This window comes from Cavia porcellus, unplaced genomic scaffold (genome assembly GCF_034190915.1).
Source record: "Cavia porcellus strain 051 isolate PalLab524CR breed Dunkin Hartley unplaced genomic scaffold, mCavPor4.1 scaffold_2, whole genome shotgun sequence".
Lineage (NCBI taxonomy): Eukaryota > Metazoa > Chordata > Mammalia > Rodentia > Caviidae > Cavia > Cavia porcellus.
In genome coordinates this window covers 97,422,928-97,447,644 of record NW_026947485.1, presented here as the reverse complement: position 1 = coordinate 97,447,644, position 24,717 = coordinate 97,422,928, and the positions used below count along the sequence as shown (strand labels likewise).

Below are 24,717 nucleotides of genomic sequence, written 5' to 3'. Positions count from 1 at the left end.
CAGTGACACAGCCCTCTGCAGCACGAGTGCTCTAGGTTCACCACCACTGTTCTAGATCTTGATGGGGTTGGGTTACACAGGTGAAAGCACTCATCAAAACTCAGTAAAAGTATACTTGAGATTCAAGCAGTTCACTATATGTCAGTTTTACATCAAAAGAAAAAACTAAACAAACACTGAACTTTATTTAATGATATGCTGAACTGCTTAAGGAAAATATATCAATGTCTATGATTTATTTGACATGTATCCAAAAGTAACAAATGGATGGATGGAGGGATGGATAAATATAGAGGGAAAATCTAGGAGATGGATATGAAAAAAATTCCAAGTAAAATTCTTTGAGCTTGGCTCTATGTTTGAAATTTTTTAAATGAAATATTAAGGGGAAATCTGTCAATCATAATACATGAAAAACAAATTCAAACTCTAAAGACACAGGTCCATTTACTGAAAGCACAGATGCAGAATGAAAGCCCAGCAAGGGCCTCTGACACCATTTCAGCCCTCTCAAGCTTTCCCCATTCTTTTTTTTTTTTTAAATAAAGTTTTTTAGATCATAATGTGCCTGAAGTTACCACCTGTGTCAAAAGTCAACAAAGCTTTGCCCAACGTTCGTTGAGTTCTTTAACATCACCTTAGAAGCAAATATGATATTTTCCTCAGCTCCCTGCCTCTTCCATTCCTACTCCCATAACTAGTAACCCTTTTCTGGAGTCCAGGGAGACAGAATTTCTTAAGGCTTTTCTTCTTTGAGAGCCACATTCTAAAGGCACTGGCAGAGGTCTTAAACTACAGAGAAAGGACTCCAAGAAGCAGGTCCCTAAAGGCTGGGCATGCTGCCCTTAACTGGTAGCGGGGCTACAAATTTGACCCTTGAGCCTTCTGGGAAGCACCCTGCACCTTTCAAAGTCCCACTCCTCCTCTGGGAAGGAGAAAGCAGCTTGCCTGTGCCCACTGGTTTGAAAAATAAAGATCAAGTACGATAAATGCTACCTTATTTCATTTATACTACTAGTTTCTTTTGCTCATTACTCTTTTATTTCTTCTTTGTAAGACAAGGTCTTTTTTTGTCTATATCTTGTACTCTGAGTAACATTTTGGCCATTCTTTAAGATCAAGATACAGTGTATTAACCTTTATTATGCTCTAATTATTTTTGTTATGAAATTGTTTTATTTTTTCATAGAAATAAGAAGTATTTTTATATTTTCTTTATTAATATCTGTTTGTATTACATTAAAATAAAACAATTTTTAAAATTAAGAAACAGTGGGGCTGGGGATTTAGCTCAGTGGCATAAGCGCCTGCCTTGCAAGCAGGCAGTCGTGAGTTCGATCCCCGGTACAGATAAAAAGCAAAAAGACAAAAAAAAAAAAAAAAAAATTAAGAAAAAGTACAGAGAAAAACAGGGAAAACACTCTGAGGGAGGTCAGAGAAGCATCCTAAATTCCAGTGCACTGTTCATCTCTTCTCTTTTAACTATTTAGGATACTTATATTACTCCTTCCACTTCAGCCTCTCAAATTTCCCCACTGAGGGTCAAAGAGGTTCTTGTCTTGCATTCATACTAAATAATCAGGATGCAAACTTTGTTTCTACAGCCACTGTCAAGCTGCCCTAAAGGGCAAGGCTGGATATCAGTGCTCAAGGGTACACTGCCAGACTTTAGAAAAGGTAAAGACTTCAGTCTAGCTTTCTGTGTTGGTTCTGTCTTGTCACTGTCTAACGCCATCTCTCAACACGCACTAGCACACTGTCCCACAGGCAACTCCTTGGCTGCTTGGTCTGATACAGGCCAGGGGATGCCATCCTAAGCTTTTCTCTCAGGACCATCTGGAGCTGGCCGCTAACAACCTTGTGGCTAACAACCTGTGGAGAGGATGGGGCTGGTCTTAACTCATCCCCAGCAGGGAGCCCCATAAGGTCTATACCCCAAGGGCCATCAGCGCCATGACAGGAGCCAGGTATTACCTCAGTGTCCTTCCCTGTGGCTGGCCCTGTCAGAGTACAGTCCATCTTTCCTGCCTCCATCTTGTCTTGGGACCCCTTGTAGTCCCAAGGCCCAGAAGACTTACCATCATGGATGAGCAGATGTGGCCGCAGACCTCGCTCTTTTAGGATCTGGCAGGCAGCAGGTCCTGGGGAAGTCACTTCCTTCTCGGAGATGTCGAATCCCAGTTGCTGAAGCAACCCCACTAGCTTTCCCAGGGACTTCTGTGTCTCATTGGTACAGAATCTCACCTTCAGCTGGGACTGCTTCAGTCTAAGGTAAGGAAATGACAGGAGAGGGTGTTGTCAGCATGTGGCATTTGGGGAAGGGACCCAGAGAATGACACTTCTCTAAGGGCAAAGGGACAAGTCCCAGAGCAGCTGAGATCACTATGTCCCTGAGATGGCCCTAACTGACCTCAGGTATGTTTGGGCTGGGATTTTTGCAGAGGAGCAGATCCCTTCTTCCAGACCGTGCTCCACAGGCTCCTGCTCATCCTCACTAGTCTTAATACACCTGAACTCCCCAGGGCTCCCTCTTCTCTTCCTGTGCCTCTTTAACTGGGACACATTCTGCACCCTTGACCTGGGACATTACCTCTGTACCTGTGCCAATCCTATCCCTACCTCAAGACCATTCAGCACTGACTTTCCACACACCTTCCCACTTGGCCTGGGTAGAGGTCATCTTGGAATGTCCAGAGCTTGTTCTCTAACTTTCCACAACACTTCATATTTGCACATTCACCTGAGCTCTGTATATCCATGCCTTATCTATCACAGTCCATGTTTCCCAGAAAGGGCAAAGGCTGAGGGGTCTAGCTGAGGCCCAGTTCACTGATGTCAGTGAGGAAAATTCGACAACTCAGTCATTTGATACATGGATGGTTCTGGGATAGACAGATAGAACCCAATCCCATGTGAATCCAAAATCATAGTAGGATGAACTGTCAGCAGCACTGCTATCCTTCCCAGGTGGGCACCACAGGGGACAAGTTCCCAGAACACAAAGCCACAACATGCAGGCCATTCAACCTTCCTACAAATAATGACTGAACATCTACCAAGTGCCAGTCAGACTGGCAGCTGTGAACTGCAGCTGTGAACACAGGCAAGGACACTTCTCCGGGCCACAGTCCATGGTATGGGGCAGGAGGCAGGTGACAAACAGGAAACCTCCAGAGGAAAGGCGATTTGCAGCTGAGGGGAGGCTCTATGAAGGATACAAACAATGAAGAGAAAAAGCTGCCAGCTGAGGCTAAAGGTCGGGATGGGCCTCCTGGGAAGCAACCAGGGAGCTGAGACCCTTGGAACCAAGGACACTGGCAGGAGGTAGAGGAAAGGCAGAGAGAAAGTGGACACTGGGCAAGGCCCATCTGTGCAAGAGGTGACTGGGAGCCTGGTGCCCACCAGCAAGGGCTAACTCTGTGGGAGCAGGCTGCACATACAGGTGTTACAGGCTGGAGGTGGGTTGGTGGCAGTTGGGATCTGCCCTGTTGTCTCCCTGGCCCAAATCACCTGGCCCTGGAAAAGCCCAGACTTGCCAAAACAGGGACTATAAATGACATTTGCACAGAGGTGCTGTGTGGAGTCACAGGGAAAATCCAGAGCAGGTCCTAAAGCCAAGAAGGCACAGGTAAGAAAACCTAGCATCATTAACCAACAATGTTATTGGTCACCTGGCCCAGGTCGCAAACATGCCCCTAAACTTGCCCATCTCCCTGGCCTCCAAGGCAAAGGAGGATGTTCTGAATTTTCATATATCTTTTCAATCTTAGGTTTTTAATAATCTGAGTACTAAATTAATAAGTCTTAAATGCATAACTTACAATTTATTTAAAAACACATATAGAGAAGAGGAATATGATTACATTTCGATTTTACAGATGTAGCCCCAACCAAAGGAGTCTAGAGGCAATACATAGATTACATCCAGTTGCTCAGAACTGTCACCTGGAATCAGCATCCACTGGACAAGACTCCACCAAAAACTCAACCAATTTATCCCACTTCCTGGTGAGAAAACTGAATCCCAGACAGGTCCAGGGTTTTCTGTTCCTCCTTATAAGGCAGACATTCTGGGATGTGGCTGATTTCACTTTCACCCCACGGAAGTGTGTGGGGAACCCAAGCTGGTGCCTCCCAATGCTGTCATGCTGAAGAAGAGCTCAAACCCCATGTGAGGTCTCTGCGGGAGTTTCCTAGAAGATCCAGACCCAGCAGAGTCCACAGGCCACATAGAGGGAAGAGCAGCCCACCGTTGTGGACAGGCAGGTGAACATATTCTAACCTCTAGAGTAGAAAGACACCAACTGCTTGGGGAAATGTGGAAAATGAGGCTGGAACAGAGGACCACTAAGAGGGCAGGGGCAAGCCAGGTGTCTGCCTGTTACTAGCATGGATGGGAGGACTTCATAAAACCTCACCCTCAGTGATGATCAAAGGATGGGTTTTGTTCTGTTCTCCATGCCATCCCCAGTGCCTGGAACATGGCAGACCCTTGATAAGTGTCTGCTGAATGAATGACTGGTGGAGAAGTCTAAATGACCTCCCCAGCTGCTTCTCTTAGGCTGTCCCTGAGTCTGCATACTCTCCCAAGACCCAGCAGAAATAAACAGGTTTCAGGGAGCCTAGGGACCCTCCTAGCACTGGAGCTGCCAGGAGTAACTTAGGAAGAAGTCTGTAGACCAACTATTAGCAGAGTGAAAACACAGACCCAGATGCTGAACATGTCTTCCGCAGCTCAGGTGATTCATTCCTTTCTTATTATTTGTCTTTCCTAATCAGAGGTTTATGAATGATCAATTACATTTAGTGGTTAATTGCCCTTCAAAAAGATAGCTTTTTTATTTTTAAATTAAGTAGTTAATATATTGTAACTAATAGCATCACCTTGTACATTATGGGCAAATCTTCATTGATTGGTGTCTGGAATGTGTGATTTGCACCCAAGTTAATGGAGCAGTTGAGTGAAGAAGTGCAGGGGGCCCCGGGGGACTAATTATTGCTAATGAATGATGATGTGACCTTCTCAGAACAGTGAACAATCGGTGTCGCGGTGAGATGGCAGAGCCTCACATCTGTCACTTTAGATGTGGATGGAAGGGAGTAAATCACACAACTCACTTTGGGATACTTACACCTGAGTCTCCCTTGAAACAGCAACATCAGTTTATTCAAACAATATGTTTTCCAAATCCAAGTACTAGTTTTAGAAGTGGGGTCCATCCCTGAAAATCTAGTAAGAAATGCATGGGTAATGTCCTCCCTTGGGGTCCTACCCTGTCTGACCACTAGGGGCCTCTTGAAGGTTCTCTCTTCATCATCCTAAAATACTAAAAATGAAATGTAATCACTATTAAAATAATTACTAAAATAGTGAAATATCAATAGGGCATTATATGGAACCTTGCTTCTCAGGAAGTGACATGATGCCTCCACTCAGTGCCCATGACCTGATCTTCTCCTCTTGCTCCAAGGGCAGAAGAAAGTAGTGGTGTCCAGTTGGCAGTAAGCACTAAGCACCAGCTGACTGAGTAATCAGGCCTAGGACGTGAGAACCATCATCCTCACTCTCCAGATGAGAAAGTGGAGGCTCCTGGGGACAGCCACTCAATCCAGGTCACCATCTTCTGGGACAAATCTATATACCCTCAACTGTCTGCAGTGGTGTGCGCAGGTCTTTACACGGCTGGACAAAAGGCTCAAGAACCCCAAATAAAAACCCTATGTCCTGGGCAGGGGTAGCAGGCCCACTTCTGTTCCAGGGTATCCTGTGTGGGCAGAACCTGTGTGTGCACTTTGGGGACAGTGTATGATATAGGGGAACAAACACCAATGGGGTCTAAGCAGTGGGCAGATGTTGAAGCCCGTGTCCCCAATGTGACTATCTGGAGAACAGTGCCTACCAAGAGGTAATTAAGGTTAAAAAGAATCAAATATGGAAGCCCCGACATAATAGGACTGGTGTCCTTATAAGACAAGACACCTGAGAGTACTGTGCTGGCTTCTCCTTCCCTTGCCCCTTTACTGTCTCCCTCTCTGCCTTTACCAAAAAGAGGTTCTGTGAATATATAGCAATATAGTAGCTGCCTACAAGCTAGGAAAAGGCCTTTACCAGAAACCAACCATGCTGACGCCCTGTTCTTACACTGCAGCCTCCAGAACTACAAATGAACCAACAAACATCTGATGCCTAAATCATGAGTTCTCTCCATTTATGGCAGCCTGAGCAGACTAAGACCACTGAGGAACCAAACCTTCATGTCTCTCCCTGAAATCTGCTGTCAGCGTTGTGGATTTGGCCCTGGGAGTCCTAGAACTCAAGAATTCCAGAATGTCAAGGAAGCCTAGGATGGCACCTTCCAAAAAGCTGCAAGAGTCATGCAGCTAGGGCAGGCTACACTTTGGGATGTACACCAAAGAGGCCCAGCGAGAGTGGGATTCTGCAGAGCCCTGGCTCTCTTAAAAGCCCTTCTGAGCCACTTAGCACAATAACCCCCCCCTTGGATCCCCGTGGGAGTGGGGTTTGCCCCCATGTCCTATGGCCAAACTGAATCTTTGAACTGACCTTTACCTCATCTCAGCAGACCAGGATGCACCCCTGAGTGACAATGTTGCTCGCCCGGTGCAATTACTGTGCATCAGATGAGCTGGTCCCTTACAAATCACCTCGGACTTTACACATCTGCTGGCTGTCGGCATCTGCCAGGAGCACTCACCCGAAAATAATGGAAACCCTCTCATTATTGTTCTGTGGCAGGTAAAGTGTTAGGACAATTATTGGACATCCTGAGTGACCTTGGGATGGCTCAACAGCCTGCCCTCTCCAGTTTGCCAAGGACTGGGTGGTGGGGGGAGGCAGGAGGCTGCCAGGGAAAGAGCAGCTAGGCTCCTCCCTCCATCCTCCTCCCCTCCCATCCCTTCTAGCCTTGGCATTTGTCACCTTTCTCTGACCCAGAAGCCTTCTTAACACCTGAGTCAAATCCCACTCTCCTTCAAGGCCTGGTTCCTGGGAGCCAGGGAAGCCTGACCTTTGCCCTACCCCAGGCAGAGCCCACCCTCCTCCTGTATGGCTCTGGTCATTGGGACCTCCTTCCCTGTGCTCCCCAATAGCTTCAGGCTCCAAGAGAGTTATGCCTTCAGCTGCCACCATGTGTGGTACTCCAATAGCAGGTTCACAGGAGTGGCTGAGCTGGTGGAGTTCTGGGGGATCCAGGTACATGACCAGCCCATGTCCCCAGTAATCAGAGCCCAGGTTTGCCAACATGGGGCTCTGAGTGGAAATATGCGGTTGTGGGAAGGTAGCACTCAAGCCAGTGTCATGGAGGCCAAAAGAGCTCAAGGGGCCACAAGACTACAAGGAGCTGCTGAGCCAGGCCATGGCAGACCCTCAGTGGCAGTGTCATTAGAGGGCTTGAAGTGGCAGTTTACAGACTGATACGCTATCTGTTCTACAAAGCAAAGCTTAAATATGGGAAATGGCAGCCCAGAGGTTCACAGGGGTCTGAGACTGGCAAAGAAGGATGGGCATCGAGGTTACTGAGAGGCCTTCTAGGATTCCACCCAAGGTATATCTGTCATAGTATCAAGTACCCAGTGCAGGAGGATATTTTACTGGGAGAAGCACTTAAGTAATCCAAATTCCAGATCTGATCTTGGTCTACCTGCCTCACAGAGAAGTTCATACCAGAAAGAAAGGGAGGGTGGGAAGCCTTTATGCTCATCCACTTCTGCTTCTCTAACCACCAGCCTGCTCTTGCCTTCAGGTACAGTAACTTAGACCTCGCCTGGTGTGGGCTGGAACCTCCCTCTTACTACTGAAATGAGAACAGAGGATAGGGATACAAACTCTATGCCTCAGTGTCCTCAGACAGGGAAAAGGACAGCAGCAGAAACAAATGCAGGTGACACCCATAACCCTGGCCTCCAGTGCCCGAGCAATGTGCTTTCTCAGCCGTGCCAGCCTGTATCCAGTTCTGACATGTCTGGCTGCCTCCCCCTTACACAGCAACAAAGACTGAAAACACATACTTGGAGAAATGAAGTCCTTAAAGTGCTTATTTTTTTCTAAGAATCCATTTTTTAAAAACACAATCCCCAAGAGAAGGCAAAGCTGCTTTTCAGGAGAAAAATTCAGTTGTTCACATAACCAGAGATAGCCATAATGATTTGGGAGTGTCTGTTACCCATAGCCTCAGCTTGGGACCAGGAGCTGCCTGTGCCAGAGCAGCTGCAGAAAGGCCTTGCCAGTGGGGCCAGGGTTGACTTCCCCTTCGGGTGCTGCACATACCCCTGTTAGCCAGATGTCTATGGTCGGACTCCTGGAGTACTGAGTGCTAGCCTTGAAATAGGAGAGGAGTGTATCTTGCAGTCTGGCACTCCAGGGCTACATGAAGGAGACAGTCAAGGCTGATATGGAGGCGATGCCATGACCTCTCTTGCTGGCATCACACAGGAATTTGAAGAGTTCACCTAAAGCTGCTGTACCTTCCTCCTCCCCCTTCCTACCAGCTGCTCCCATAGCTGGGACTTCCCCCTTCCCCTGGATACTTCTGGGCAGCAGCACACAGCCCTGTGTAAAAAGTGCAAAGTATGGACTTAGCAAGGACAAAAAGACGCAGAGCTGGAACCTGGCTGTGTCTCTGAGTCCATGCCAGTTGGTCAGTGACCTCAGTAGGATGGTGATGAGGTCAAGCAGACATGAACAGGCTTCAAGCTAGGGCAATTATGAAACATGTGGTACACTTTCCCCATGCCTGTGCCTGTCTCACCTACCTGCAAGATACTCAGCCTGTGCATTCTCTATGACGAATCCTTAGCCACAAATCTCAGATCACAGGGACATGCTAGGACTGGGACGTTGATTTCACAACGATTAATGAACATACTTTAGAATCAAGTGCATGGTCTCCTCTCCAAAGGGTGACCACAAGCATCTTGTAACCTAAGCAGCTCACTTCACAGAGGGAGAAACTGAGGTCCTAGGGATACAAGGTGTCTCAGAGCATGGTGTGGGTACTCATGAGCATGTTTTCTACTCCCTAGCCCTGCAAACTGAGCCAGTAAGTTGTCCCTGAGCACCAGATCAGGCCAGTCCAGGGCTAGATATCCCATGGGGAGAGGTGGAGTTGGGAAATAGACACACCTCTTCCCTGTGTGACCTCTGGCTTGTCACCTAACCTTCTCCAACCTCACGTTCCTGAGCTGCACAAGGTGCTAACAACAGCTACAGAACAGGACCATCATAAAGGCCATATTTTGAAAAGACACATGGGAAGCATGTGGCACCCTGCAAATAATAAATGGCAGTAATAACTATGGCAGTGGCAATGACAACCTCGGCTCTGACAAAGCTCAGTGTGGGAACTGGGTATCTTGGCCCTCCAGGCAGGTTCAGTCTGACAAGAAGCCAGTTGCAGTTGAAACAGGGACAGTGGGAGGAGTCCAGAGTACACCACCCTGAGGACCTGCAGAAAGAAGGCAAAGTTCAACCCAACAAGAGAATCTGGGGACAAAATGTTGAGGGATACCCAGCCCGACATGTTCCCTAGGGACACCTAGGAGATCAGGGATATGGGGACACAATGACAGCACCCAGTGCCTGGCTTTGCCCACATGTTCACATTGGATCCCTGTAACGATCTGACAAGTGGCTTTACATTCCCACTCACACATGGAGACCTTGCAGTCAGGAGGGGCTGAGCCCTCTCAGCATAAATCCCTGAGCAGAATAGCGTTCACAATCAGAAAAAACAAAGGAAGGATCAGCTGTGTCACTCTGGGGCTGTGACTAGGAGGGAAACTAGGGTCAATTTCATGCCCTGGTAGGCACAGTTACAAGAAGGAAGTCACCTATCTTATGAAACTTCAAATATTGAAATTACGAAACAGAAAACAGCCAGAGATGAGGAGCACACTGTGTTGGTCCACACCCTGCCCTTTCTGAAGATAAAGGACCCCAAGGGAACAGCATGTTCTCCACAAACACTGCTTGCCCTAGGTCCCAGCTTAAGCCAGCAGGGAAGCTCCTTTTAATTTAAGCAAATCCCATTAAGAAGCTATCCCCAGCTACACCACGCCAGGCCCTGGACAGGTCAGTCCTGCAGTTGGGCTAAGATGAGGCCCTACAAGTGATGCTCCAGCCTGGCCCCACAGTCTCTATCAATATTGGGAGTCCCAGGAGCCTTTGTCCTTAAAGCTGCATGATGCTGGGGCAGCTGAGTGTGCAGTTCTAGAAGCTGAGTATCGGCCAGACTTCAAAGTTCCTCTGGCCCTGGTCCCTTGCTGTTCCAAGACCTGCTGGGAGGCACCTACATTTTAACAGGGTCCCAAAGGCTTCCGGTCATATTGGGGATTGAGATGCATCAACAGAAATGCTGGGCTGTGGACCTGGCATGCAGTGTAAGGGGTAGGCGGTCTGGGGTGGAAATTGCTTTATGATGCTGCCCTGAGCTGAGGCTGCTTCCTTCCGCCTGCTCCGAAAAGACCAGTCAAGCCTAGGCTGACTGGCAGATGTGGTTTAGTGGCCTGAGACAGGATGCAGTAAATGTACACTGCCTTTCACATGCAGATGCCTCCAGGGCCATCATCCAGGTCCAGCCGCCTGTGCCTTTGTGCTGTAGCTCCTGCTGCGCCCGGCCCAGCCTCTGAATGGCTCTCCTGGGGAGCCCAATCTGCTCAAGAATAGGCTCCAATAAAGGCCTGGTAGGGAGGATTCAGGCCAGTTACAGATGTCCAAGCTGGTCACAAGTCCCACTGCAGTAAGCGGGCCCCACCCAGCACCTCCAGGAAATAACCTGGAGACCCACATCCACATTGCCCAGGAAGCACAAGGAAATGTGGGCATCTTGTTCCTCTACCTAGGAAGCTCTTAGCTCCCTATTATCTCCTGATCTCAACCCTTTCCTTGTGGGACCTCTGAGGCCAAAGACAACCCCTGCACCTGAGGCTACTATCTCCTCTGCTTCAGGCTCTTTCCACCTGCCATACTAGCCTTTCCGGGTGTGTGCTGTACATTGCTGACTTCCCTGCATTACCATATCAGCTTGACCAAGTACAGGTGACCATCCATTTTCTTTACTGCCACAGATCCCCAGTGTCTTGTGAGGTGGTTTTTGCTACACCAAAGGTATTGATGAATGTTTGCTGTGTGAGTGGGTGGATACATGAATGATTGTGTCTTTTATGAGGGCTCAGTTCCCTTTTCTACATCTGCCAGTGCCAGAATCTCTGAGCCTCAGTCTATACCTTGAAAACGGGAGCATACACGACCTCAGGGGCCAGGACGAAGGTGAGGTGGGAGGTGGAGCACCTGCCTAATACATGCCAGGCCTGCCTCAGTATATAACAGCCTAGGTTACTGTGGCCCAATCTACTGGCAAAAGCCAAATTTGTTCTCTCAATGTGATTTCTATGTCCTGCTCTGTGGGAAGCTTTCAGAAAATCGGAGGATACTCATCACCACAGAAGTCCAGGAAGAAGAGCAGTAGGCAGTGAGTCACCCTCTCCTAGGTTTACACAATGAAGATGGGATTGGGGAGTTGCCAAGGAGGCTCAAGCTCTCCTAGGGCTCCACCCTCCCCCATCACACTTTCCTCCTTAGCAGCTGGTCTCACCCCAGGAGCTTCCTTTGAGCCCCTGAAGGACTTCAAAGGGAGTTGTGCGTTTCAAGGAGGAAAAGGTGGGAAAGAAGCTGCTCCTAGAGCTGCCCATGCTACACAAGTCAGCTGGATGCTCGCCATGCACCCTGGCAAGTATGCCTGGCCCACAAAGGACTCCTGGGAGAGCCCACTCTTGACTCAGCCACCAAGAGAAAAAAATTCCCCTTTCCCCCATGCCCAAAGTAGGCACATTTTGCTGGAGGGGTAAGTTCCATTCCTCCAGTTTTTTATTCCCAAGTTCAGGCATCTTCTCAGGGTAGGAGGGCTGACAGGGCCTCCCTATAGTAAATTTGCCTTGGGAGGGAGCTTTGTCTTGAAAAGCTGACAGAAGAGCTGAAGACATAAAGTGAAAAACTGCCCAGCACTACAGTATAGTGGCCAGGCTGTGTGGGTGCTGGCTGGGCAGAGGACATTCTAGGACAACCTCACTATCCAGACTGTGTGACAGGCAGTGAGTGGGAGGGGCCCCAAAGGTCACTTGGGAAAGTCATTTGGACCTGGTGAAGTATAAGGACTTAGTTCTCTGGGCTTTCCTGACAGCATCCTGCTTGGGTTGCAAGGGGGCTACACAAGACAACAGGAGGAGAGTACAGACATCTGGATGGACAGTAAGTGCTCTCTGAGAGTGGCCACCTTGCTGTTGCTGGGAGAAATCTGGAGCCTTCCCCTGCCTGGGACACATGTTCCCCAGAGCCACAGTACTGCCCAGAAAGCAAAGGCTCACAGGTAGCAGCAAGTCCCCAGCTGAAATCTACTGTGCTCCTGGGCAGAGAGAGAAGGAATGAGGCACTGGCTCTACTTTGATCTGACTTTACTTTTCAAGGTTTCTTATTCTCTTTTCTGATACTGGGGGTTGAACCCAGGGCCTCGGGCATGCTCGGGAAGTTCTCAGCCGTGGAGCTAGATCCCCATCAAAATTTATGATCTTCCAGCCTCACACTCCTGAGTTGATTCAGAGATTTTAGAGATGAAAAGACCCTGTTAGAATGAAAATGACTGAAAAAAATAAAAAAGAATGAAAATGACTGGCAAACCAGGAAACACTGAGGCTCTTATTCATTGTCAGCTTGAAATGAGAACTGGCTCCACTTTGGTGGATGAAGGGGAACCACTTGCCTCACTTATGACCCAGACAGTCCCTCCTAGATCAGCATGCTCCAAGGAGGCATAACCTCAGGAACGCATCCATGCACTCACCAAAGGATGTGTTCTGTAATGTTCCAGGATGTACAGCAGTGCTTTTCATAATAACCCAAACTGGAAACTATACTCCATCAACAGCACAGTGGATAAACTGGTGGTCATCACTCAATGGAATGATACACAATAACGACAATGAACAATCTACAACCACGTGCAACAAACAAGAGCAAACCTCTTAAACACAAGAGGGAGTGAAAGGAACAAAATACAAAAGGGAATGTAACATGATTTCAATTACATACAGTCAATAACAAGCAAAAACCAATCTATGTCAGGACAGGAGTCACTCTAGGAAAAGGCTTGTGAAATGTGGGCTACACAAAAGATATCAGCTGGTGGGGGCTGGGGATTTAGCTCAGCGGCATAAGTGCCTGCCTTGCAAGCGGGCAGTCGTGAGTTTGATGCCCAGTACTGATAAAAAGGAAAAAGACAAAAAAAAAAGATATCAGCTGGTGAAAAATCATTGACACCACAATATGAGCACTTTTTATATGTATAATTTACTCTAATATACAAGTTATTTTTAGGTGGGTATGGTGGTGTATACCTGTAATCCCAGCACTGAGAAAGCCTGAGAGGATGGCTTGTCCCCTAGCTCTTCATTCAAGACTCCAAAATAACGCGTCTGTTCTAGAGTCTTCCTGCAAACATGGTAGTAGGAATATATGCTTACATTTCTGCCTTTTCTCCCCAAAAGATGGTGCCTAGTGCATGTTTTCTATCTTTACTAGCAATATATTACAGGGAGGCATGCTCATTTCTTACACTACATGGTATTCCACTTGCACAGGAATGACCAACCTTTAGATGTTGGACACATCTGGTTTGCTTGGGCTGCATATAAAATATATAATGTATATAAGTAACAAAATTAAAAATTGTTTTTTACTACATAGGCGTGTGCAACCCACAGGCTGAAGATTGGACAGTTCTGGTAAACATAGGCATAATAATGTTTCCCGGGGCTGGGGATTTAGCTCAGCGGCGTAAACACCTGCCTTGCAAGCAGGCAGTCGTGAGTTCGATCCCCGGGACCGATAAAAATGAAAAAGACAAAGAAAAATAATAATAATAATAATGTTTCCCTATAGTTCTTTGTTATTTCAAAAGGCATTGTCGGGGCTGGAGATTTAGCTCAGTGGCATAAGCACCTGCCTTGCAAGTGTGCAGTCGTGAGTTCGATCCCTGGTACTGATAAAAATGAAAAAGGAACAAAACAAAACAAAACAAAACAAAACAAAAAGGCACTGTCAAGGCCAGTGAGGTCATGAGTTTGATCCCCGGCACCAAAAAAAAAAAAAAAAAAAAAGAAAGAAAGAAAGCACTGTCACGAATGACCTTATATTTAGGTCATTTCTCCTGTATGAGGCAAGACAAATTCCTAGAAGTGGAGGTCCTGCTAGAGAATGCCAACTATATCTTCCACAAGCAATAGATAACAGGGTCTGCTTCCTCAAATTTTCACCAAGAGAACTTAAATTCTTAGATTTATGTCAATTTTGTCAAATTGATGGAAAATGACCTCTTGGTATAGTTTTAATTTGCATTTGTCTTATTGAGTCAGGTCAACCATCTTTCATACACTGGTGGGGTCACTCATGTTCCCTTTCGTTGAGCTGCATGTGTCCATTGTCTATATTTCCACCGGACTGCTGAACTTTGGTTGCCGATTTCTAGATTTTAGGCGCAGATACAATCTCTTACTTCAAGATTACAAAATCTGGCATGGTGGAGAGCACACCTATAATCCCAGTACTTAAAAGGGTGATGCAAGAGGATTGCAGTGAGTTCAAGTCCAGCCCGAACTAAATAATGATAGTTCGTCTCAAAACAAAAACAAATCTCCAAATTTACAAAGGAAATCTTGCTTTCACTGCACTTAGGTTTTCACTTCTTACATTTAAATTTCTTTCAAACATAAATAAACCATGTCACAAGTCTGCCTAAAATCTTCATGGCTTGCCTACCTTTCAAGATACGGCCAACACCATCCTTAGTCCCAAGTCCCCGCCTGCTATGACCACCCCACTATCACCACCACACAGGCCTGGCCCAGGACTCCTCAGCTCCAGGAGTACTATAAGCTTCCTGCCTTAGGCTTTGAAGTTGCTTCTTCCTCCTGTCAGAGGCACTTCCACCAACTCTTCTCTTTTCATTCAAAGTCCTCTCCTCAGAGATGTCTCCTTTTCCCTCTCCAGGCCATGTCACCCTCTCTCCCGCTGTACTCTCATTGTCCTGTCTTCATATCACTTATGCCAATCTGCAGAGACTTGGTCTACTTGTGTGCAGAACACTGTGCATCTCCTCTCCAGACATGACCTTCATGAGGCCCTAAGCACCCCATTATGGCATAGAGGTTGTGGCTTCCTCCTCCCCGATGTCACTGCACTCCAAAATGTAGCCCAGCCCCTTCTATCCCATTCTCACACGTGCCTCCCTGACAGTGTCTCACTTGTGGCTGAGTCAGCCTGAAGCTCTGAGGTTAGTGGAGGATCCTGGAGGGACTAAAACCTCTCACTGCTGCCAAGAGGCAGCTCCTAAGCCTGGGCTACCCTTCCCAGGCTGTCTTGGAGGCTAGGAATTGCCTGCCTTCCAAACCCCTCGCACTTCACTGTGCAGTAGTTTGGGTCCCTGCGGTTTCAGTAGCTCCTACACATACAGATGGGTAGGGTGGGGACTCTGAGAAAGGCTAAGAGCTCACTTACCTGCCATCCACCGGTCAATAAACTGAGTCGCAGTAACGCCAGACCCTAAACACTAAGTGCAACTAGCAAGCCTCAGCCCAGCGGTGCCAACCATGGTTCTGAAAGTGTCCTGCATGGGCAAAGCAGGGTGGGCCAGACACCCTTCTTCTCCCATGGATCAATGCAGCCCAACAGACTTGTATCCTGTGCCACCTATGTGATTTAGTTTCCAGTAAAAACGTCAAAAACTACAGGTGGAATTGAACACTTTATTGCACCTGCCTGGCAAGGGTGAGGTCATGAGTTTAATCCAAAAAAAAATATTATGATATGTTACGTGTATGTACCAACTCCACAGAGAAATGTAAGCACTGTGTATTGCAAACATAGTATAATACATATAATTTCAGCAGGATATCATGATTGTGCACACCTGATTGTGTGCACAGATATCATGATTGTGCACACAGCCCTGGGAGGCTGAGGCCAGAGGATTGAAAGTTCGACCCAGCCTGGCCAATTTAGCGATTTGGTGAGACCTTGTCTTAAACATAAAACATAAAAAAGGCATGGGGATGAGCAAAATTCAGTCCCCAGTTTGGGGAGAAAACATTCAACAGCAATCAACAACAATTTTAATGAGCTATTTTACACTTTTATCACTAAACTTGTAAAGTTGGTGTGTACTGTAAGTTACACACACGGCACATCTCAGCGTACATTAATAGCTGTAACTCAAGCGCTCTGCAGCCGGCAGCCGCGGGCACCAAAGCGGCAGCTCTGCTGGACAGCGCAGTTCAGCCAGTCTTCAGCAAGCCCCTCCGCCACAGCCCGACCCTCCAGAGACAAACGCGCGAGGCGGGGCCAGCGCGGAAGCCGCGCCCCTCGGCAGAGGCTGCCAATTGTCGGGGGCGCGGGGCTGAGCCGAGCGCCCACCCACCCGTTGACCACTCACTCACCTCGCCACCGCCTCCACTGAACCTGGGATGGGCACGCCGCCGCCCGCGCAGCTGTCCACAAGCACGCCGGAGATGTCCAGCAGCACTCCGCGCACGCCGGCCAACCGCTCACCCCACACGGCCATTGCGCCCCACCAAGTGCAACCTGTACCCGGCGTCCCAACCAGTTCGGAGCCCGCGGCCGCGCCTCCCGCGCAGGGACCCCTGGGAGCTGTAGTCCGGAAGGCGGGATGGGCGGGGCTGAAACCCGGAACCGCTCAAAGCGGGCGCTCGGTCCCGGAAGAAATGTTTCGGCGAATAACGCGGTTCTTCTCAGAAGGTTGGAAAGCGGCTAAGTAAACTCTCGAAAAGAGTTTACCTGCCTGAAAACCAGGACAGAGGCAAACTGAGACGAGAAGATATCCGTAGAAAGAACAAGAATCAAAGAGAACAGACTGTATCAGCGCTTCGCTGGTGTTCTCATTCTTCAGTAGCAGAGTGCTACACCACTGCTGGCGACCTAATGGTAGGAGCCATTGACGGGCAGTCCCACGCCTGGGAAGAAGCGCGTTAAGGAAATGAGTCCGAAAAACGGTTGTTGGAATGGTAAAGCAAATTAGAAGAAAAGTAAATGTGCAAGAAAGAGAACTGTTCAAGAAAGTATAACAGGGGTACTGAAAGGAGTGCAATATGGTAAAGAAAATAAAGACTACGTAACCTTTAGAAAATGCTCATGTTCTAACATTTGAAAGAGCAAAATCCAAGCTAGGTGTGGTGGTGCACGCCAGTAATCTCACCACTTTGAGAGACTCAGGAGGATTGGAAGTCTTGAGTCTTGCTGGGCAAATTAACGAGAATTGTGTCAAAATTTTAAAAAATAATAATAAAAAGTGTTGGGACATAACTCAATGCAAAGGCTCCAGATTAATTTAGTTTAATCTCCAGTACTGCTAAATAAAGAAAATGCAGACAGCTACGCTTGTAAAAATGAACAGCGGCATAAGCGCCTGCGTTGCAAGCGCATGGTCATGAGTTCGCTCCCCAGTATCAAAATAAATAAATAAATAAATAAAATAATAATAAGTATAAGAATAGGGCTTTAAAAGAACATGAAAGAAAAAGGGACTATTACAGTATATTAGGTCACAGAGATCTTTTAGATGAATTATAAAATTGCATTTAATGTTACTTTTTTGCAATAAAAACTAAATTTCCTTCACAGCTTGTCTGAACTGCTTAAGTTGAAACAGGAAAATGTAAATTCTGTTATGATTTGCCCTTGAGATTTCAGAGGAGAGGGACTGTTATTATTTCAGGCTCTTATTTCATAGAAAGGATGAATTAATCAGAATGTTAGCACTTTAACTTAGTTTAATGAATTGTGTGTATTTCTGTTGATAAACTTACTAGGGGAGCTGCTTACAAAAGAAAAATAAAATGTATTTCTTCCTTTAGAAGATTTACAATGCTAGGGAAGAGTATTATACTGTGTGTAAGGGTTCTTACAGTTGCAGACAGTAGAATCCACTCTGGATAGATTTGAAGAGACCAAGAAAGCTCCTTCCATCTGCTACTTCCCCTCCCCTTCTCCCTGCAAATCTAACTAAGTTAAGTTTTAACTTCCTAAAGGCCATAAAACAAAGGCCTGAGGTAATAGCTCCTGACAACCCGGGTCTTCTCTACCCGGTAGCCCCATCACAAATTGTGTTAATTGCATCAGATTGTATTAGATTGTACATTCTTCACAAAAATAGCTTCATTTATATCATAGTAATATCTGTAACTTGGCTTTACTGTAAATGTGTGTCTTCCTTTTCCTCTGGGCAAAAGATTGATATGTTAATCAATGCTCTCCTCTGTGAAGAATTGTAAATCCCTGGGGCCCTAACCTAATTGATATGCTAACCATTGTTGCCCTGTACAAATAGAATGGTTGTGGTGCTAAAGTAAGGTAATTAAGGTTGTTAATTGCTGTTAGACTTTTCTATTCAGGAGGCCTTGTGGTGTGAGTTTCAAAACTATGTGCAGCTCCACCCCCACAGGATCCAGTGTTTCTGGACCATTTCAGACAAACAGGCTGTTTTCCCAATCATGGGACAAAGGCCTGTTCCTAAAAAGTGCCACCCCTTCTTTCGATACGACCCCCTCGCCCCACAAAGAAACCCAATCCCTTAAGGACAGCTCACAGTCAGCCCTGCTCTAATCGCTATGATTGGCCTCTGTAACAACGCTTGCTTGCTTTGTGGTTTTAGGCCTTAAAAGACCTAGCCCTACCCGAGTACGGGGTTCTCTGTTCCCACCTGTTTAGAGGACCCCGTGCGCACAGAAAATAAAACCCCTTGTTCTTACATGAGAGCTGAGTCCTTGGAGTCTCCTTCGCAACACCGGTCTTACATTTGGAGGCCCCAGCGAGATAGACCTCCTCGCCGAAGGAGACTCCAACGGCCACTAAGCGCCTCTCTGGGGTAAGTACGGCCGATTCTTGTTTACTTTCATTTTGCGATCGATCGTTCATTTTCTCTTCCTTTTTTTACTGCCCTGGGCCGTTCTTGTCGTTCTTTTGGTCCTGAATTCAAGGGCAGTTTGTTTCTGTTGGGGGACGCCCCAAGGTTCCCTCGTGGAACATTCGACGGTGGTTCTGCACCAATTTGAGTAGGCAGGTCACTCCTGCTGAGCTGGGTAGGTCGCTCCTACTGCTCTGTGTAGTCATTTCATGGCTACTGTGCGGCGGGTTTCTTTGCCGATTTGTTTCCACCACCTAGTGGCATAGGTGTGTGTATGACGCCGGCTCGTAAATGGTATTCCTGAGTGTGGATCCCTTGTGTTTGTCTACGTGTCTCCTGTTCCTCGTGACTCTGTTTTCTTCCAGGATAATATGGGACAAACAACCTCAACCCCTCTCTCCCTTACCTTGGACCATTGGCCCGAGGTTCGGGAGCGAGCTCACAGTCTTTCTCTCCAGGTTAAGAAGGGCAAATGGCAGACCTTCTGTTCTTCAGAGTGGCCCACCTTTTCAGTCGGATGGCCTCCGGAAGGGACTTTCCACCTTCCCCTGATCCTGGCCGTAAAGGGCATGATTAGTGATGGTACAGCTGAGGGAGAAATACCCTCCCTATAGTATTGGCCATTTTCCTCCTTGGTTGCCTGTTTAAACTTGTTACTAACTTAGGGGCTGGTTGCCCATTTCTGTTGCAGGATCCATATGGCTTATTAGATTCAAGGTTCATAATAAGAAAAATTATTTCGGGGCTGGGGGTTTAGCTCAGCGGCATAAGCGCCTGCCTTGAAAGCAGGCAGTCGTGAGTTCGATCCCCGGTACCGGTAAAAAGGAAAAAGACCAAAAAAAAAAAAAAAAAAAAAAAGAAAAATTATTTCCTTTAGCTCACCAAACTGTGCAAGAATCTCCCTTTGTTTGTGTCTTTAATGTTGTGGTGCCTTGTTTAATATGTAAGACTTCAACTGATTGCTTGCAACCTTGGAATGCCTTTTAAAAGGAGTATTTTTTCTCTCTGGTTAAAATGTAAACATGTACACATATATATGTATATCTATGGTTATTAAGAATCATATCAACTTTATCAAGTAAAAACCAGGTGGTACTATATTTGAGCCAGTTAAAAGGTTACAGTTTTGTTTTTAAAATACAGCATTTTTATGTGGTAAAAGGACATAAAATAAGTATGTTTTAGACTACTAAAAGGTGACTTCAAGGGTTTTGTTAAGAGTTTTGATGTTGTCTGAGAAGTGAGAGAAAAGGTAATTGACTGGTAATAGTAAAAAGAGGGACAAAGAGAGTAGTCTTCAAGTAAAAATGTCTGGCTGTGCCAGAATGTGGAAAAAAAAAAAAAAGATAAACGCTTAACTTGGGAGGTATATTGTAAGTTGTAGAAGGCTCAAGAGGATGTGAATTTTATTTGTCTTGGTTTATAGTACTGCAAATAACAGGTTTGACAAGAAGTAAATGTGTTCAGAATTTGACAGTATTAGATCAGTTTTCCATAAGATTGTACTTTGCTGCAAAAATGTTTCCATTAAAATGAGATTATAGGTGATACTAGAAATAAAATACAAGTTCTTACATGTGCTGTGAACATCTGGGAGATTATACAGCACAATTTTGTTACCTATGAAAAAGCCCTTTTTTCAAAGAATATAATTTCAGTAAAATGATGGCCTGCCACGTGACAACCTTGGAAAAAAAGCGGTGTGCCATCCAGATGAATCTGGCTCTCTGATCCAAATGCCAAAACCATGTTCTCCTTTTGTGCCACCCCGATTGGACATCCAGAGGTAAGAAGGTTTCCCAATATCGCCAGGTGTTCTCTTTGTAACTCAGTCGGCCCCACATGTTAGACAAAAATTACAAAGGTTTGAGAGGTTTAAGGAAATGCCCCTCAGCCAGTTAATAGAGATAGCACAAAAAGGTCTTTGAGAACTAGAAAATTTACAAAAAGATAACCAAGGTGTTAGAATTGCTCTATGAGAGAAAAAAAAAAAAAAAAAAACAGACGAGAGTTTCTGGGGGTGGTTGGATACTGTAGGCTAAATTTTACTGAAAAGCTTGCCTCTATATGACTCCCATAAAGGAGAAACTCAAAATTCGCTGAACTGGACTGATGAAACAGGCCTTCCAGCAGCTCAAGCGGGCCTTGACAGAGGCCCCAGCCCGGGGACTCCCTGACGTTACCAAGCCTTTCACCTTGTTCATAGATAAACTCAGGGGCATTGCCAAAGGAGTCCTAACTCAGGACATTGGCCCTTGAAAGAGGCCTATAGCCTACCTCTCCAAAAGACTTGATCCAGACTTGATCCCACCTAAGAATACTAGCTACTGTGACAATGTTACTTTAGGAGGCGAAGAAACTCGCTTTGGGCAAGTGATTTCTGTGGTAACCTCTCACAGTTTAGAGACTCTTATCAAAACCCCTCCTGAAAAAAGGCTCTCGAACGCCAGAATTCTACTGTCAAGCCCTGCTTCTAGACCCAGAGTCAATGATATTCAAGACTCCTTCAGCTTTAAACCCAGCCACCCTTATGCCTGATGATGATCAGGAGGAACAAAGGACACCTCTCTCCATGAGTGTTCTGACATCCTTGAACTGCAGCAGAACCTATGGGGTTCTCCGTTCCCACCTGTTTGGAGGACCCCATGCGCACGGAAAATAAAACCCCTTGTTCTTACATGAGAGCTGAGTCCTTGGAGTCTCCTTCGCGACACCGGTCTTACAGATTGTTTTATTTACACATGGCATGAAGGAAGTCTAGACATCCAAGCTCGAATACTACACAGTTAGGAGCCATGCATTAATAAGAAATGCCTGTTTTCACTGCTGCATTGGAAATACTTCTCCATCACTTGACTGCAAGATACCAGAAGCCTACTAGTATAGCATGCAGCTTAGCTACAGCAAAAAAAAACAAAAACAAAAACAAAAAACACCAACAACAAAAAACACCACCAACAAAAAAACCCGATAAAAAGAAAACACCACCAAAAAAACCATACATTTCAATCCTGTCCCCTCTGAAGTGTCCTTTATCCTGTGACCAGCAACTCACATTCTCCATGTCTGGCTTGGTAGAATCTATTCCTTGGTAGAACAGGAATCTGAGAAATGCAGTTTTTAGCCTTACAGACTCTTAATACATAAGGTGAGTGAGTCAGTTTGCATAATCTGCCACAAACATCATGAAACATGCCTTGAGCCTCTGCTCTGTGCAGTGGGCTCTATGGGTGCAAAATGTTCTGAGTAATGTTTACCTTGAAAAGTCAAGATTGGGCAGAAGACAAGGTATATACCTTCAGGATTACTGTTTGGCATCAAATACCAGTGTGACACAGACAGAGCCCAGAAAATGTCCTCCGTGAGCCGTGGAGGGTATCAGTGGCTTCTGAGCAAATGGACAGTCTGAAATGGATCTTGAAAGAATGGTTGGGCTAGGGGCTGGGAATTTAGCTCAGTAGCATAAGCACCTGCCTTGCAAGCAGGCAGTCGTGAGTTCGATCCCCGGTACCGATAAAAAGGAAAAAGACCAAAGGAAAAAGACCAAAAAAAAAAAAAAAATGCTGCTCTCATCCTTAAATAAAAGGGACCAAGAGCCAAGAAAAGCAGGCAGCCTACAGAAGTTGGAAAAGACAGAAAATGTCTTGTTCTGAGCTTTTAGAGTACCACTCTGTAGACACCTTGGTTTTAAGACTTCTGACCTCTAGAACTCTGAAATAGTAAATTGTCATTTGGAATCACTGAATTTGTGGTACTATATTTATTATGGCAGTGAGAGGAATGGAATACAGGAACTCAAGTCCCTCACCTAAAAAGTTGTGTGTTGACTGTTTTTTGTTTTTTTTGTTTGTTTTTTTTAGAAGACACACTCTCACTATGTAGTTTAAATGGGCCTGAACTCACTATGTGCCCCAGGCTGACCTCAAACTCCCAGCAATCCTCCTGCCTCAGCCTCCAGAGTGCTATAATTTCAGGTGTGTGCCACCACACCTAGCTCTACATGTTGATTCTTAAGTGTAGTCCAGGGACAGAGACCTTGATCCCCCCAAATCCAAGACTTTCCTTTGGATACTATAGGCAAAGAGCATTGTATAAGGGTCACATTTAGCTACGTATAATAAATGAAAGAAAAAAAATAGTTACTCAACCAAATAGGGTTATTTTCCCTCATATGTTATCAAGCCAAAAGAAAAGAATCCTGAGTGAGAGGGGCTGGGGATTTAGCTCAGCAGCATAAGTACTTGCCTTGCAAGCAGGCAGTCGTGAGTTTGATCCCCGGTACCGATAAAAATGAAAAAGACAAAAAAATAAAATAAATAAATAATAATAATAAAAGAATCCTGAGTGAGTACAGTGGCTCCCAGAACCAGTTGGAAATAGTCTCCTTTGTTCTTTTTGTTCCAAACCCTCAATATGACTCTCATCCTCTTAAGGTGCCTCTTCTGTATTTCAGAAAAGTGGAGGTTGAGGAAGAAAACAAAAGCTTCCCCAGTCTATGAAAGGCTGAGGTAGAAGAATCACAATTTGGAACCAAGCCTCAGCAACTTAGCAACTTAGTGAGACCATCTCTGGGATAGTGATTATTATATATCTGGGAGTAGTTTTATTTTGGTTATGACTACTTGGGGTTCTATAAGCTTCACTAATCTGTATGTCAGTTTCCATTCCCATGTTTGGGAACTTTTCAGCTACTACTACTGTAAATAGCCTCTTGATATCATTTGTGTTGTCCCCTTCTTTTTCATTTATCCCTATCAATCTTACATTGTTTTTCTTTGCATCATCTTGCAGCTGTTGAATTGTTATTTCCTGATTCCTTGTTATTTTTAAAAGATCTTTCCTTTCCTGTTCACTAGCTGCAATCTTGTCTTTGAGAGACCCTGTCTCAAAGTGTAAAAAAATGGCTGTGGATGTAGGTCAGTACAAAAGTGCTGGGCTCAATTCTCAGAATGAAAGAAAAAGAGAAAAAGTGGAATGGAGAGGGAAAAGAAAGAAAGACCAGTACCTCAGTATTAAGGCCCTGGGTTCAAAGTGGAAGAAAAAACAAAACAAAGCTTCCCCCAGAATCTTAATCTGAAGGGTTCATCTTTGCATCTTTTGGTCTAGATCTCACCCAGTGACACATGTGTGCAGGGACATACACTGTACCAACAGATACTTGGACATGTTAATTTTCCAATGACAAATTACCAATATCAGTCTAAATTTCAGTTCAAATATAAATTCAATTCTTGATTGCCATAACAGGTATGCATAGTCTGCTTTCAGATTTATTTGTATTAGTTGGGACTTTTGTTGCCAGAACCAGGTTTAAATTTAAATTTAAGGGGCTGGGGATTTAGCTCAGTGGCATAAGCGCCTGCCTTGCAAGTGTGTGGTCGTGAGTTTGATCCCTGGTACCGGTAAAAATACAAAAATACAAAAAAAAAATTATCCATAAATTTAAAGGGATTTAAATTTAAAGGGAATCTCTTGGCTCATACCATCAGATAGTGTAACAGTTGATAGTTTCAGGTATGGCTAATTACTAGCTGTAGCTCAAGTAAATCACTGAATGAAGAACCTTTTCCTCAACTTGGTCTAACAGTTCCAGAAAGAACTGATTGGATCTATTGGGTCAGTGTCCCAATCCCTGTGCCTGAGGCAAGTGGTATCATGAGGATCCTGGTTGACTCCTGTGCCTTCTCAGTTCTATTTGTCACATCTCTACTGCTGGGACAAAATACCTGACACC

At 45.7% G+C, this 24,717-nt stretch overlaps 1 protein-coding gene and 1 long non-coding RNA gene across 3 annotated transcripts in view; one reads left to right on the top strand and one right to left on the bottom strand.

The window, feature by feature from the left end:
- The window catches only part of Lhpp (phospholysine phosphohistidine inorganic pyrophosphate phosphatase), a 120,879-nt gene extending 104,178 nt beyond the window's left edge, over positions 1–16,701 (bottom strand). Inside the window, exons 1-2 of one of the 2 annotated variants that reach the window (XM_063244897.1) lie at positions 16,501–16,701; positions 2,079–2,266 (exon numbers count right to left, since the gene is read on the bottom strand). In XM_063244897.1, the coding sequence (XP_063100967.1) occupies positions 2,079–2,266; positions 16,501–16,625 (313 nt within the window). In that variant the 5' untranslated portion in view covers positions 16,626–16,701. The remainder of the gene's footprint in view (positions 1–2,078; positions 2,267–16,500) is intronic. The other variant, XM_003479819.5, reaches the window with a different exon arrangement.
- A 133-nt stretch (positions 16,702–16,834) lies between these two features.
- Positions 16,835–21,665, top strand: LOC134475236 (uncharacterized). The gene is made up of 2 exons (XR_010046270.1): positions 16,835–20,769; positions 21,066–21,665. It is a non-coding gene; the product is annotated as an uncharacterized LOC134475236 (long non-coding RNA).
- Positions 21,666–24,717: the final 3,052 nt, after the last annotated feature.